The 13,456-nt window shown below is 31.8% G+C and overlaps 2 protein-coding genes and 1 pseudogene across 3 annotated transcripts; all 3 read right to left on the reverse strand.

Moving 5' to 3' along the window:
• Positions 1–703: 703 nt before the first annotated feature.
• On the reverse strand, positions 704–2,646 carry LOC140891466 (UDP-glycosyltransferase 86A1-like). Its single transcript, XM_073299963.1, has 2 exons — positions 1,904–2,646; positions 704–1,746 (listed from the first exon to the last, which is right to left on the reverse strand). Exons 1-2 carry the CDS (start codon positions 2,430–2,432, stop codon positions 836–838), a joined length of 1,440 nt encoding a protein of 479 aa, XP_073156064.1. The 5' UTR covers positions 2,433–2,646; the 3' UTR covers positions 704–835.
• A 1,395-nt stretch (positions 2,647–4,041) lies between these two features.
• On the reverse strand, positions 4,042–5,875 carry LOC140892029 (UDP-glycosyltransferase 86A1-like). Of its 2 annotated transcripts, none has more exons than XM_073300759.1 (2): positions 5,258–5,875; positions 4,042–5,164 (listed from the first exon to the last, which is right to left on the reverse strand). In XM_073300759.1, exons 1-2 carry the CDS (start codon positions 5,811–5,813, stop codon positions 4,269–4,271), a joined length of 1,452 nt encoding a protein of 483 aa, XP_073156860.1. In that variant the 5' UTR covers positions 5,814–5,875; the 3' UTR covers positions 4,042–4,268. The 2 variants fall into 2 exon arrangements, with proteins under 2 accessions (XP_073156860.1, XP_073156859.1); XM_073300758.1 differs by having other exon boundaries at positions 4,043–5,167; positions 5,258–5,873.
• Positions 5,876–9,158: 3,283 nt separating this feature from the next.
• On the reverse strand, positions 9,159–10,668 carry LOC140888182 (UDP-glycosyltransferase 86A1-like; annotated as a pseudogene).
• Between the last annotated feature and the right edge of the window lie 2,788 nt (positions 10,669–13,456).

Raw genomic sequence — 13,456 nt, forward strand, 5'->3', positions numbered from 1 at the left:
AATGTGTTTTGCTCTTTAGATTGATAAATACTCCTAAAAATAGTATTATTAAATGGATTTAAACAATATCTAAATTTTGTGATAATATTTTCAACCATTAGTCATCCACGTACAGCGCACGTGCACTTTTCTAGTATATATATATATATATATATCTTAGTTGGTAAAAAATATTACACATAAGAACATAGAATTCATACTAAAACACTTCATATTATATATATATATATATATATATATATATATATAATATGAAGTGTTTTAGTATGAATTCTATGTTCTTATGTGTAATATTTTTTACCAACTAAGAAAGAACACGTAAAAAATTTATTGTATGTTTATTAATATCTAATCCATAGTGGAGAACAGATATTTGATTGACAATATTAATTAAAATATAATATGATTAATTAATGATGAGATAATAAAATAAAAAATGAAAAATATAATAGGAAATTCACAATTCAAATTAGTATATTTATATATGTTCTTGATTGCTACTTCATATTAAACAAATTGAAAAAATCTATTTTTTGTTATATATATTTGTCTTTTTCCGATTTTGATTTATTATTCGATCAAATTTCAATTTTAGTACGTTATGTTTATCTGTTCTTTTTCTTTTTCTTTTTTAAATTTCCATGTTAATAATTTTTTGGGCAAGTCGTTGACATGACATAAACATAGTACTAACGTGTGCAATATCAACACTTCTTATTTAAAAAAAATTGCCTAAAATCGTCAGAAAATTAAAAAAATATAACATTAAAACTGCGACAACATATAAAACTAAAATCAAACGCAGTTTATCGGGCCAAAAAGAAGCAAGAATCTTTCAATTCTTGGCCAAAAGCCTGGCCTTCAAATCTTGAACAACTTGATCAAAATTTTTCTCAGAAGATCCATCTTTCTCCAACGCATTTCGCAAGACTAAATTCACTCTTTCCACCTCTTTCTTCAGACCCCTTGAAGTATCAGATTCATCATTCAACAACATTTTAATCTTCTCTGATACCTTAATCCTATCAACCATTAATGTCGCCATCCCATCACAAAGATCAATCCCAATCTTCCAATCATCAACAACCAATTTCCGGTTCATAGTTTGATCAGTGTACAAAGGATAACAAATCATCCGAACACCGCACCAAATACTCTCCATCACAGAATTCCATCCACAGTGAGTCAAGAACCCTCCCACCGCAGGATCCGAAAGAACCGTAACTTGATCGCACCATGGAACCATCAACCCTTTACCATTAACATCATCATGGAATCCATCCGGCAAGAAATCCGCTATGTCGGTTCGAACCACCCATATAAAGTTTGCTTCACTTAGAACTAGCCCGTGAGCTATTTCTTGAATCATCTGCTCGCTGCTCTTGACGTGGCTACCGAATGACACGTATAGAACAGAGCCAGGAGGCTTGGACTCGAGCCATTTGGTGCAGTCTGATTCGGAACGTAAGCTCTTGGAGACGGAGTTCTTGGTAAGATCTTTGAAAAAGTTGACGGGGCCAACTGAATAAGTTGGCTGTTTTTGGTTGAGAGCTGATAGTGTTTGGGTTTCTAGCTCTTGAATTGTGTTGAATAAGATGAAATCTGCTTTCTTCACTTCATTGAAAGCCTGGAAAATAACCTTTTGCACAAATTTTGCTGGTTCATCTTCCTTGAGATATGGCATCAGGTCCCTTGTGTTTATTGATCCCACTCCAGGTATGTAGATTATTTCCTCGTTAATGTTGTCTGATGATATAACAAAAGAAGAGAATTTTGTCAAAACAGAGTGAATTATCAGTAGAAGTACATGTTTTGGCTATAATGTCATAACATAAATTGGCCAAGATAACATATGAACAACACTTGTGTAGTAAGAGCACACACAATTCAACAATATCCATACCCTTGAGTGGAAAATGGCCATTTTCGATCAGCAGGTCTAAGTGATAATTTACGGAAAAAACGGCAGCCGGTTGAGTCCAGAACGAAACGCTGATCAGATTGTACTTGAAGGCGATGGTTGCAGGCCAAGAATAGAACGTGTCAGCAATCAAGAAACTGACACCATCATATCCAGGTTGTTTTAACATATCGCCAATGAATTCGTCCACTCGACCTGGAAAATCGCTTAGCATGGCGTCCCAGAACTCTTTGATGTGTAGAGCTCGGTCGAATTCGAGGGGAAACCCATCGCTGATGGTGGTGTAACGTATGTCGAGCCCGGACTCTCGTGCTTGGGCGAAGAAATCGGTTCCCTGCAGGCTTGTTTTGGTGTGGTCATTGGATGAAGATATGGTGTGGTGAATGTAGTGAGTATGGACAAAAGTGATGGTGAAGCCCTTGGAAGCAAACTTGAGGGCAAGATTCACAAATGGTGTGATGTGGCCTTGATAGGGAAATGCAATCATAATGGCGTGGGGCTTTTCTCCCATTTTTTTGTTTGTTGGGGTTATGAGATATTTGTCAATTTGGCTGGTTTGTGTGTTATATTAATGTGCTAATGAAGTAGAATGATTATAAAAGGTTTGGTTTGGTTTGGTTTGGTTGTGTGATTAATTAAAAAAGGAGAAAATTAATTGCAATGAAGTGGAAAACAAATGTTATATGTCATAATTTCAATGGATGTAGGCAATGCCAAGCCTCAAGGATATCAAATGAGGAAACCTTTTCCAAAGACAAATTGAAATTGGTCATGTTTGTGCTTGACTGGTCTCTTTGTTAGTACGTGTCAGCCTATGTGAAAGCTAAGCCGCCGCCGGATTTGAAAAGTTCGCTAAATTTGAATACCAAAATTGTCTAGTCCTTATTTGTTAATACGTGCGAAACAAGAATTTGAATGATCGAATTTGTCTTGTACACGCCTTTCAGAAGTGTCCGAAATTGTCTTGTACACGTTTTCAGGAGTGATTTGCAAGTTATTGAGTTAGTCTACAGTAAAAAAAATTGTCTGTCCATGTTCCGTGGAATGTGTTAATTACGATGGATTGTAAAAATAGAATCAAGCACCTAAACATAATCGGTAAAAAAAATGTGTTTTTATTAGATATCCATATTGTCATCCACTCACCACATCAAATTGAATAATTATTTTGAACTTGTTAGGAAAAATTATTTGAATGAATTGAATGAGTTGAAGGAAAGACTTGTCCCAAGTAAATTTGAATTTGTTGAAATGATTTGGAGGGAAAACTTGGTTGTGGTTTGTCTCACATTGGAAAAATTCCAATGTATTGTTCACTTTATATAATCCAACTTTGGATTATTTGATTGGCCCTTAGGGCACCAGATGTTTTGTAAAGGGACAAGACGCTAGTCGATGCAACAAACACAAGCGCGGCCGGCTCGGCTCGGTGAGGTCCTATGATCAATTATTCTTTTTTGGATAAAATTTAATTGAAAAAAGAGCAAAAAAAAAAATTAGTGTTGTTTCTTGGCTTTTTCTGTCATGGGTTGCATCCTTCTGCATACTGAAAAGTCACGACTTTTTCTATCATGGGTTGCATCCTTACGCCTTCAAAGGTGTTGTTTCGTATATAAGACTATATATAAAGTTGTTATAACACAGAAACATCTTATAACGTATACATCAGATTTCATCTCTCCCTCACTTTCTCAAAAGAAAAGTTGAAACGTATTTTTCGTTCGCTGAAGTTCGTGATATTTGTAGTGCTGCTATATCACGATCGTTAGTCGTTGTATCTTAGGGACGATTGCCGCCAACGTTGAGCACTGTTAACGGGCAATTTCGTCTTGCGGATAGAGAGTTTCTCTCGCCTCGACTTTGTTCATCTTTGTTGCTACTGTTATTGCTGTTGACGTACAAATTTTTAGAATTCGGAGTACACCCTCATAACAGAACTACTATAGCTCAACGAATAGAATATAAAGAACCAAAAGTCGTCTAAATCTTCTATACTATTAGTTAAACTCCGGTTTCTTTAAAAATAGCTTCAATCCTTGTTACATCAAATTAAATTTATCTTTTTAACACTATTTTTAAATAAACATCCAATAACTGCATTGAATTTTATTAATTAAAACACGAATAGAAAGCACAGATAACTAATCGTTGAGGACTAAAAGCCAAGAAAATTGAGCAAAGCTGGGAGATTCTTTTATATGAAAATATAAAATTGTGTGGTAAATGGTAATGGATCGTTGGCTCCTTCCAAACTTTGGTTAGTGGTTACTAAAAAGTTGCACTTGATCTTATCTATAATGAATATGATGTAGGCAAACTTATTATAACTTCCAAATCTTCAGATACATTAAACATCAACAATTTTAGCTGTTAAATCCTCAATGAATTTATCAAGATTCCTCTGGGAAGATCCACCAATATCCAATGCATTGTGCAAGATTTTCTTCACCTTCTCCGATCGGTCCCTTAATCCCTGTGAAGCTGATGCATTCATGAAACCTCTAATCTTTTCTGCAACTTGTTGCCTGTGAATGGATTCTCCATCAGAAAGATTAATCCCGATCTTCAAATCCTCCACCACCAATTTCCTATTGGTAGGTTGATCATATGCCACCGGATTACAGATCATTGGAACACCGAACCACATACTCTCCAGCGTCGAATTCCATCCGCAATGTGTGACGAACCCTCCCACCCCTGCATTCGAAAGAACCATTATTTGATCACACCATGGAACAATCAGCCCCCTGTCCTTTGTTTCATCCTGGAATCCATCCGGGAAAATGTCCGAGTCCCCGGAATCCAGAATATCTTCTCGTGCCACCCAAAGAAAGTTCACCCCACTTAGCAGAAGCCCGTAGGCGATTTCTTGAATCACCTGTTTAGTCGTCTGAACCACGCTGCCAAACGAGACATACAGAACCGAGCCCGGAGGTTTCGAGTCCAGCCATTTCGCGCAGTCTGATTCGGACCGTAGACTTATGTCTGGACGATTGGTGAAAGAGTAAACAGGGCCGATTGCATACGTTGGCTGGTTCTTGCTAAGAGTAGTTAAGGTTTTGGACTCGAGTTCTTGGACAGTGTGATGCAACACGAAATCTGCTCTGTTCATTTCGTGAAATGCCGCAAATACAAAATTGTGAATGGGAGTTCCTATTTCCTCTTCTTTGAAGTATGACATCAAGTTTTTCGATGATATTGCGTCTACTCCAGGAACGTATGTTATTTCTTCTTCTTCCGTGTCTCCTGATCATCAAGAAAAAGGGTCTTAAAAACTGCTCGATGATCAAAATGAAATCGCCATAAATTCATAAACTGATCAGAAAAATAATATACCTTTGACTGGAAAATGGCCATTCTGAGTTAGGAGTTCCCAGTGACAGCCAATAGCAAAAGCCAGAGCTGGCTGCGTGAAAAACGAAACATTTACCAGACCATACTTGTTCGCGATCCAGGGAGACCACGCAAAGAAACTGTCTGCAATCAATACAGAAACGGGAGGTGACGATGAACCAGACCCGATCATGTTCCCCATAAATTCATCGACCCGACCTGGAAAATCATTCAGCAGGGATATGAAATACTCGACAAACTGAAGACGACGATCAAAATCCACCGGAAAGCCGTCGTAAATAGTACAGCAAGTGATATCGAGGCCTGATTTCCGAGCTTGGGAGAACAAGTCGGTTTGTTTATCATTGGTGAGAGTGTGGTATATGTATTGGGTGTGGACAAATGTGATGGTGAAGCCCTTAGAAGCAAGTTTAATGGCTAAATCGACAAAGGGATTGATATGGCCTTGGTAAGGAAGTGGGAACATTAAAGCGTGGAGCTTGCAGCTTCTTGCTTCCGCCATTTTCCGCAGAGAATGAAGCACTATCGATCGATTCATTCATTCACCTCTCTTATATATTCTTTTCTATTTGTAGTTATAAAAGTTACACTTGAATTGTGCGACACTTGTGGATTTCGGGTCCGTTTTTCTCATTTCTCTATTTGAAAATTATAAAATATGTATCATAATATAGATCTAATACTGAATACGTGTTCAATTACTCACTGTGACAAATATTAAATGTGCAATTATTACAAAAATTTAAGGGTTATGGTGTCTATTAAAATTTCAAAGAAGAGGAGTGTATATTTTCAATATTGATTGGGAGGTTTTGATCATTTTTAAAAGTGACCATTTAAAATTTCAAAAAAAAAAAAATACCAATTTAAAAAAAAACAAAAGAGTAAAATTGGGGGAGAAAAAGGAAAAAATAAGACGGATCATGCTATATGTAAATGAACGAGTCTTACACACTGAGTTTCAAAGTTTATTTAAAATTACAAAATTATTTTAAATGCATTTTTGAAAATAAAATTCAAAATTAATATAAAAATAATTTTATAATTTCAAATATAATTTATAACTCTCTTTATAAATATAACATTTTTCAAATGAGATATATACACAAAGATGGTCCTGCCCCAGGGCAAATCGGGCTTATGCTCATAGTGAGGCCCAAAATTTACTAAAAAGTTTTAATATATACTATAAATATTATGAATTAATATAGTTGAAATTAATTATTATATTATAATAGTTATTAGAAATATCGAAGAATACTTATGCATCGTCAACAAAAAAACTATCATCCAAAATGATATATATGTTCTATCTTTGCTTCGTTCACCACCTCGATTAGTTTGGTGTAGTTTGTCGTCGACCGTCACTTTCCATCGCCTCTCCTTTATCATCGACGTTCGTAGTCTTTAGTTTTATAGCTTGATGTTCGACCAATTTTTTCGGTCTTTGTGTTAGTTAAAATTTGACTTATGACTCGTCCAATTTAATTTTGATTTAATGTTAGATTTTAATATTTACACTTAATTTCATGTCGTGGTTGAAAATTTATGGATTGAAGGTACGAATTTCGACACATAATTTTGAAAATTGGAAATTTTATTTAATTTATCTTTGAATGATTTTCTAAATTAAATTCACACTTAAATTGTGAGTTTTGATGTTTCAATGTGATTTTTTTTGGATAATTTCATAATTATATTCACAAAAGATGAATGTAATTTCGTACTGTTCAATTATATTTGATTTTTTTTTTAAATAGGACTATTGGAGTTGATATTTATCTACACCCCACTTATATGTAAAATGAAGTGCAAATTTACTCACAAATGAAATGCAAATAATTAAAAAAAATAGAATCTAAATATCCATTTTTTTAAATTAATGTAAGAAACTCTTATTTTAATATTTGTCCCGGGATTCATTTTTCTTTGGACCGCCCCTGCATGTATATCGGGCGGAACGTTAATTTGATAGAAGATAGAAGTGATCATGATAGAAATTAGTGTGACATTCAAAAACTTTTTAAAATTTTTTATATGAGGAAAGCACTTGTCGGTCTTTATACTTTTAGACGAGTATTAGATAAATCTTTGGATTAACACAATAGTGTATATGTAAATCAAGCTAGTAAGGTAAGCTACAATAAACAAATTTTATATGACAATTTTGTTTGAAAAAATATTAATAAAAAAATCAAACTTTCATGCATCAATTGATAAAATGCTTACATATTCCACCAACTCGAATCCTTCAAAATCATTTAATTTTATGCAGCGCGTCAGTCTGTATAACAACAGGCATTTTTCGTAGAAGATGGTATATTTTTAATAACTATTCTTGCTTCAACTTCTATATCCAAATATCTTTACATTTTAAATTTTAATTTCAAAAATGGCGGCGAACCTGTTAATTACTTGGTTGACACGCACCGAAGAATAGGACTGGACAAGTAAAAAAGAAAACATAGGATTTTACAAAGGTAGAATGTCAAGAGTCACGATATGCGATGCTATGGTAGATTGGGATAAGCATTTTTGGTGTTTTTTATTTCGATTTGTCAAGAGTCACGATATGCGATGCTATGGTAGATTGGGATAAGCATTTTTGGTGTTTTTTATTTTTAAAAAAATAAATAAATGTTTCAACTAACATTTCCGAGTTTTTTATTTTTAAAAAAATAAATAAATGTTTCAACTAACATTTCCGAAAACACAGAAAGTATCGATGAAAATCAAATATTTGTTATCAAACAAGATGTTCATAATAGTTTCGGGGATAGCTGTGATTTCTTTTTCAAGGAGGTAATACTTATTACCTTCTTCTTCAAATCAGTGGTCGCAAATGACGTGGTTCATCTTAAATGAAATTAACCTTTTATATAATAATAAAAAAACTTATTTATTAATTATTATTATTATGTCGTAACAGACTAACAGTGGTGTTGGATGATTAGCTTCTTAACAAACATTGGTAACACACACACACACACACGATGCATGTGATCTTTCGGTATTATACATTAAGACACCGTTCTGTTCACCATCTTACTATCTTATTAAAGAAGAGCACCACTTAGTAACTGAATTAAAATTAATTTGGTGAAGCTGAGGAAATATCTAAAATACCCTTAAAAAACAAAATCTCAATCTATATCTCTATTTATATTTTAAATTTCATTTGTCCACGATTTTATCTATTTGCGTGCCTTGATTATATTTTTAAATTTAAATTGATTTGAAACAAAAAACACAATATATATATATATATACATACACACACAATAAATAATATTTATATTTTAATCACACGCACAACGCGTGTGCAGACGCGGCTAGTATTACTAATATGAGTAACACTCTTGTGAGACGGTCTCACAAATGAGTCGGATCAATCCTATCCATATTTATAATAATAAGTAATGATTTTGACATAAAATACAATATTTTTTAATGAAAAACCCATATAAGAGATCCGTCTCAAGAAAATGACATTTGAGACCGTCTTATATGAGTTTTTGTCTATTAATATATGTATAACTCATCTAATCTCATCACACGTTTTTCTCAATATATTATTTATCCATATATTAACTATTTATTTTACATCAATCAAATCATTAATTATTTATAATACATCAATCAAATCATTGAATTTAAATTATTATATTATCTCTTATAAATAATATAATTTTTATTTTATTTATTGTTAAAAATACAAAATAGTCATTTAACATTTTTATATAAAAATTTAATCAATTAAATCAAATAAAACATAATTTATCAATCAAATCCAATATTATTTTAACTATATTTTTTATTTATTTTATTACATTATATTAGTTATCTATATATTAGATATATCATCATTCAAACCAAACGGTGCCTAAACATTAATAATTTTAGCCGTTAAATCCTCGATGAATTTATCAAGATTCCTCTCCGAAGATCCACCAATATCCAATGCATTATGCAAGATGTTCTTCACCTTCTCCGCTTGGTGCATGAATCCCTGCAAAGTTGATCCACTCATGAAACCTCTGATCTTTTCTGCAACTTCTTCCCTGTGAAATATGGATCCTCCATCAGAAAGATTAATCCCCATCTTCAAATCCTCCACCACCAATTTCCTGTTGGTAAGTTGATCATACGCCACTTGATTACAGATCATTGGAACACCAAACCACATACTCTCCAGCGTCGAATTCCATCCGCAATATGTGACGAACCCTCCCACCCCTGCATTCGAAAGAACCATTATTTGATCACACCATGGAACAATCAGCCCCCTGTTCTTGGTCTCATCCTGGAATCCATCCGGGAAAATGTCCGAGTCCCTGGAATTCAGAATATCTTCTCGTGCCACCCAAAGAAAGTTCACCCCACTTAGCAGAAGCCCGTGGGCGATTTCTTGAATCACCTGTTTAGTCGTCTGAACCACGCTGCCAAACGAGACATATAGAACCGAGCCCGGAGGTTTCGAGTCGGACCATTTCGTGCAGTCTGATTCAGACCGTAGACTTCTGGCCACCCGAGTGATGTCTGGACGATTGGTGAAAGAGTAAACAGGGCCGATTGCATATGTTGGCTGGTTCTTGCTTAGAGTACTCAAGGTTTTGGACTGGAGTTCTTGGACACTGTAAAGCAACGCGAAGAAGGTCCCGTTTGGTTTCAAAAGCCAGGCCAAAAAAGCACTTTTTAAAGTGTTTTTCAGTTAACAAGGTGTTTGGTTGATTAAAAAAGTGCTTAAATAAGCACTTTTTAAAGTCAAAATTAAAGCTTTTTCAAAAGCCAAAAATTGTAGCCTTTAAAAGCACTTATTTTAAAAAATCTTATCAAAATCCAAACGGGCTCGAAATCTGCTCTATTCATTTCATGAAATGCTACAAACACAGCTTTGGCAACAGTTTCTGTTTCCTCTTCTTTGAAATATGACATCAAGTCCTTTGTGGATATCGAATCCACACCAGGAATGTATTTTATCTCCTCCTCAGTGTCTCCAGCTGACACATCAACACAAAAATAGACAAATATTCAAGCTAAGTCCTAAAACCACTCAAAGATTAGTTTCTCATTATAAGATCACCATAAATTTAGTACAAGAAACTACCTTTAAGTGGAAAATGACCATTCTGAGTTACGAGATCCCAGGTGGCAGCCGACGTGAAAAACCAAAGCTGGCTGCGTGAAAAACGAAACATTCACCAGATGATACTTGTTTGCTATCCAGGGAGACCACGCAAAGAAACTGTCTGCAATCAATACAGATGATACTTGTTTGCTATCCAGGCCTTAGAAGCAAGTTTAATGGCTAAATCCACAAAGGGATTGATATGACCTTGGTAAGGAAGTGGGAACATTATGGCGTGGATCTTGCAGCTTCTTGCTTCCTCCATTTTCTACAGAGATTAATTGAACAATCGGGGGATGGTTCCAGTTCGAGTAGACGATTCATTCGTTCGTTATCTTTATAAATAAAATTTATCATTTATGATTGTCTTTTTGCGATTTCGATCTTTTATATTTTTAGATTTCAGTTTTAGTTCGCTATCTTTATTATTATTTTTGGTAATTTTAGTTTTTTTTTTTCCGGATGTGCCACTGATGTGACACAAATACAGTTAATGTGAAGCTGATGAGTACAGTGCCACGTAAGCATTTTCAAAGAAAAATGACTGAAATTGTCAAAAATCATAACATGCATGACTAAAACTGAAATATCAAAATATAAAAAAATCAAAATCGCAAAGTGATAACGAAAAATGAAAATAATTGCGGTTTTTTCTGAATAATATTTGTACTCTTACGCATACATTATATTCTCGTACAGTTCACTTTTTTTATTATTGAAATAAAAAAAATTCAAAAAATGGCACCACTTGTGGTTCACATATTTCGAAGTACTATCGTTCTGACGAAACATACAAATGAATCCTAGGTGAATGAGAAAGCTTGGAGCCATACGGATTGGCACGAGTGCAACAAAAAAATAATTACAAATATACAATGCTTGGGTTTTTTAAATAAATATAATAAATTTTAAAAAAACTTAAACAAATATAACAAATTTTAAAGCTTTTAAAAAATATAATAACGTGAGGTTTGAAACCCCACTTTCTTGAAGATCTGGGGTTTGAGACCCCGACTCCTCATTTGTTATTTTCGAGGAGTCGAGGTTTGAAACCCCTACTTCTCATAGCCTATATTATATATATATATATATATATATATATATATATGTGTGTAATATTAATTCTTTTCATTAATATTTTTTAGTTTTATATTTACAGATTTAATTGTTTTTGCAAGTTAAAAAAAATAATTATTATGATTAAAAATTTATTATTTGTTTAAAATTTTTATAATACAGTTGAACTTTTATAAATTAATAATATAACGATGATGATATTTTAATAATTTAAAAATTCATTAGTTAATCGATAAATTAATAAATTATTATTTATAGAGTATTGTTGATTCAAAATGAATATAGAGATTAATTATATAAGAAAATTGTGTTTTATTAATTTTCATAGATTTATATAAGAGTCTTCTAAATCGAGATTGAAAAATTATTATTTTCATAATTAATAATTATAAAAAGTATTTTTAAGGTTTTATATGCATATATGTTTTTCCTATTATAAAATTTAGAATGAAATAAAACGATAAAATAAACTTTCATAAATTTAATTTTTGATAAATTAATAATTTTTATAAAAGATAATTTTTTTCAATCTCGGCTCGGATTGATATGTTAAATTAATAGTTTTAATAAATTAATAAGATTATAATTTTTTTTAGAAAAACTCTTATAAAAATTTATGAAAATAAACATATATAACCAAAACCACGTTCATTCAATCAAAAAATAATTTTTAAAATAATAATTTATTAATTTATCTGTTAATTGATATCTTTCTAAAATTGAATATTATTGATCAAAATATTATTAATTTATAAAATTTCTACATCATTGTAAAATTCCAAAAATCTAAAATATTATTAACTTTCGTTTTTAAAAAATACTATTAACCATATTAATCACTTTTCAAACATGTAATTAATAAATTGAAAAATAAATAAACAAATGTCTATCTACAATTTCCAGGAGTAACAAAATATATTCTTTAAAATATTAATTTATTAATTCATCGATTAATCAAAATTTCTCTAAATTAGTAAAATATTATTATTATATATTAAGAATTTTCCCGTAGACGCCATATTTTCATTTATCGAGATTGATCTTATGTGTTATAAATATTACACTTTTATTTTATTAGTTTTTTTCTAAAATTTCGATATTTCAAATTTTTATATTTTCTCAACTAAACACTATAGATAAGATAAATTGATAAATAAATTTTAAATTTAATTTTTAAATTATTATATAAATAAAAAATAAATTTAAATATTATCGAAAAAAGAATATTTATACATAACATATAATATTAAATATATTATATAATTTTATACACACACAACGTGTGTGTGCGATTATGCTAGTTATTTTATAAAGAGAATATGGTCAAAATGTTCTTGTATATTTACTCATTTTGTGTTTTGGTCATTTAAGTATTTAATTTTGGATATTGGTCCTATAACTTAAGTTATATTTTGGTTTTAGTCTTTTCTTCATGGATTATCGACGTGAAATTAGAAAATGATGACGTGCCAACTAAAAATTTTTCACGGCATTGAAAAATGATGATGTATCTGTTGTGGCATCAATACTTAAATGTCATGTTTTCAAAATCAGATTGGACCAATCGGTTCAACCGGTTCGACCAGGAATCGGTCACCGGTCTGGTCTAAAACACTCCAAAAAACCGTTTTAACCGTTCAAAGTAATGCTTTATTGGTTCAAAGCATTATATGACATGAAAAATAATGCTTTATTGGTCCAAAGTATCAAATTTTATGCCAAAAGTATTACTCTTTTGGTCAAACGTATTACTTGGAAATATATGACTTTCATATTAAAAAAATGTTGTTTTGTAATCTATGATTATGATTTTATTTTTGCCAAAAGTATTACTTGGATATATATTGTTAATTTACATGAAAATATTTTTTTGGTCCAAAATATAATTTTTTATGGCAAAAGTATTAATGTTTTGGGCAAAAGTATTACTTAAAAAATATATGGTTATATCACATAAAAATATTGATTTATAATAT

This window comes from Henckelia pumila, chromosome 3 (assembly GCF_033568475.1).
Source record: "Henckelia pumila isolate YLH828 chromosome 3, ASM3356847v2, whole genome shotgun sequence".
NCBI classification, from domain to species: Eukaryota; Viridiplantae; Streptophyta; class Magnoliopsida; order Lamiales; family Gesneriaceae; genus Henckelia; species Henckelia pumila.

Excerpts from the sequence above, each read along its gene's own strand:
- LOC140891466 (XM_073299963.1), bottom strand. The coding sequence starts at position 2,432 with ATGGGAGAAAAGCCCCACGCCATTATGATTGCATTTCCCTATCAAGGC. Across the intron at positions 1,747-1,903 it reads TGGCCATTTTCCACTCAAGG|ACAACATTAACGAGGAAATA; the intron begins GTATGGATATTG and ends TTATATCATCAG.
- LOC140892029 (XM_073300758.1), bottom strand. The coding sequence starts at position 5,813 with ATGAATCGATCGATAGTGCTTCATTCTCTGCGGAAAATGGCGGAAGCA. Across the intron at positions 5,168-5,257 it reads TGGCCATTTTCCAGTCAAAG|GAGACACGGAAGAAGAAGAA; the intron begins GTATATTATTTT and ends CTTGATGATCAG.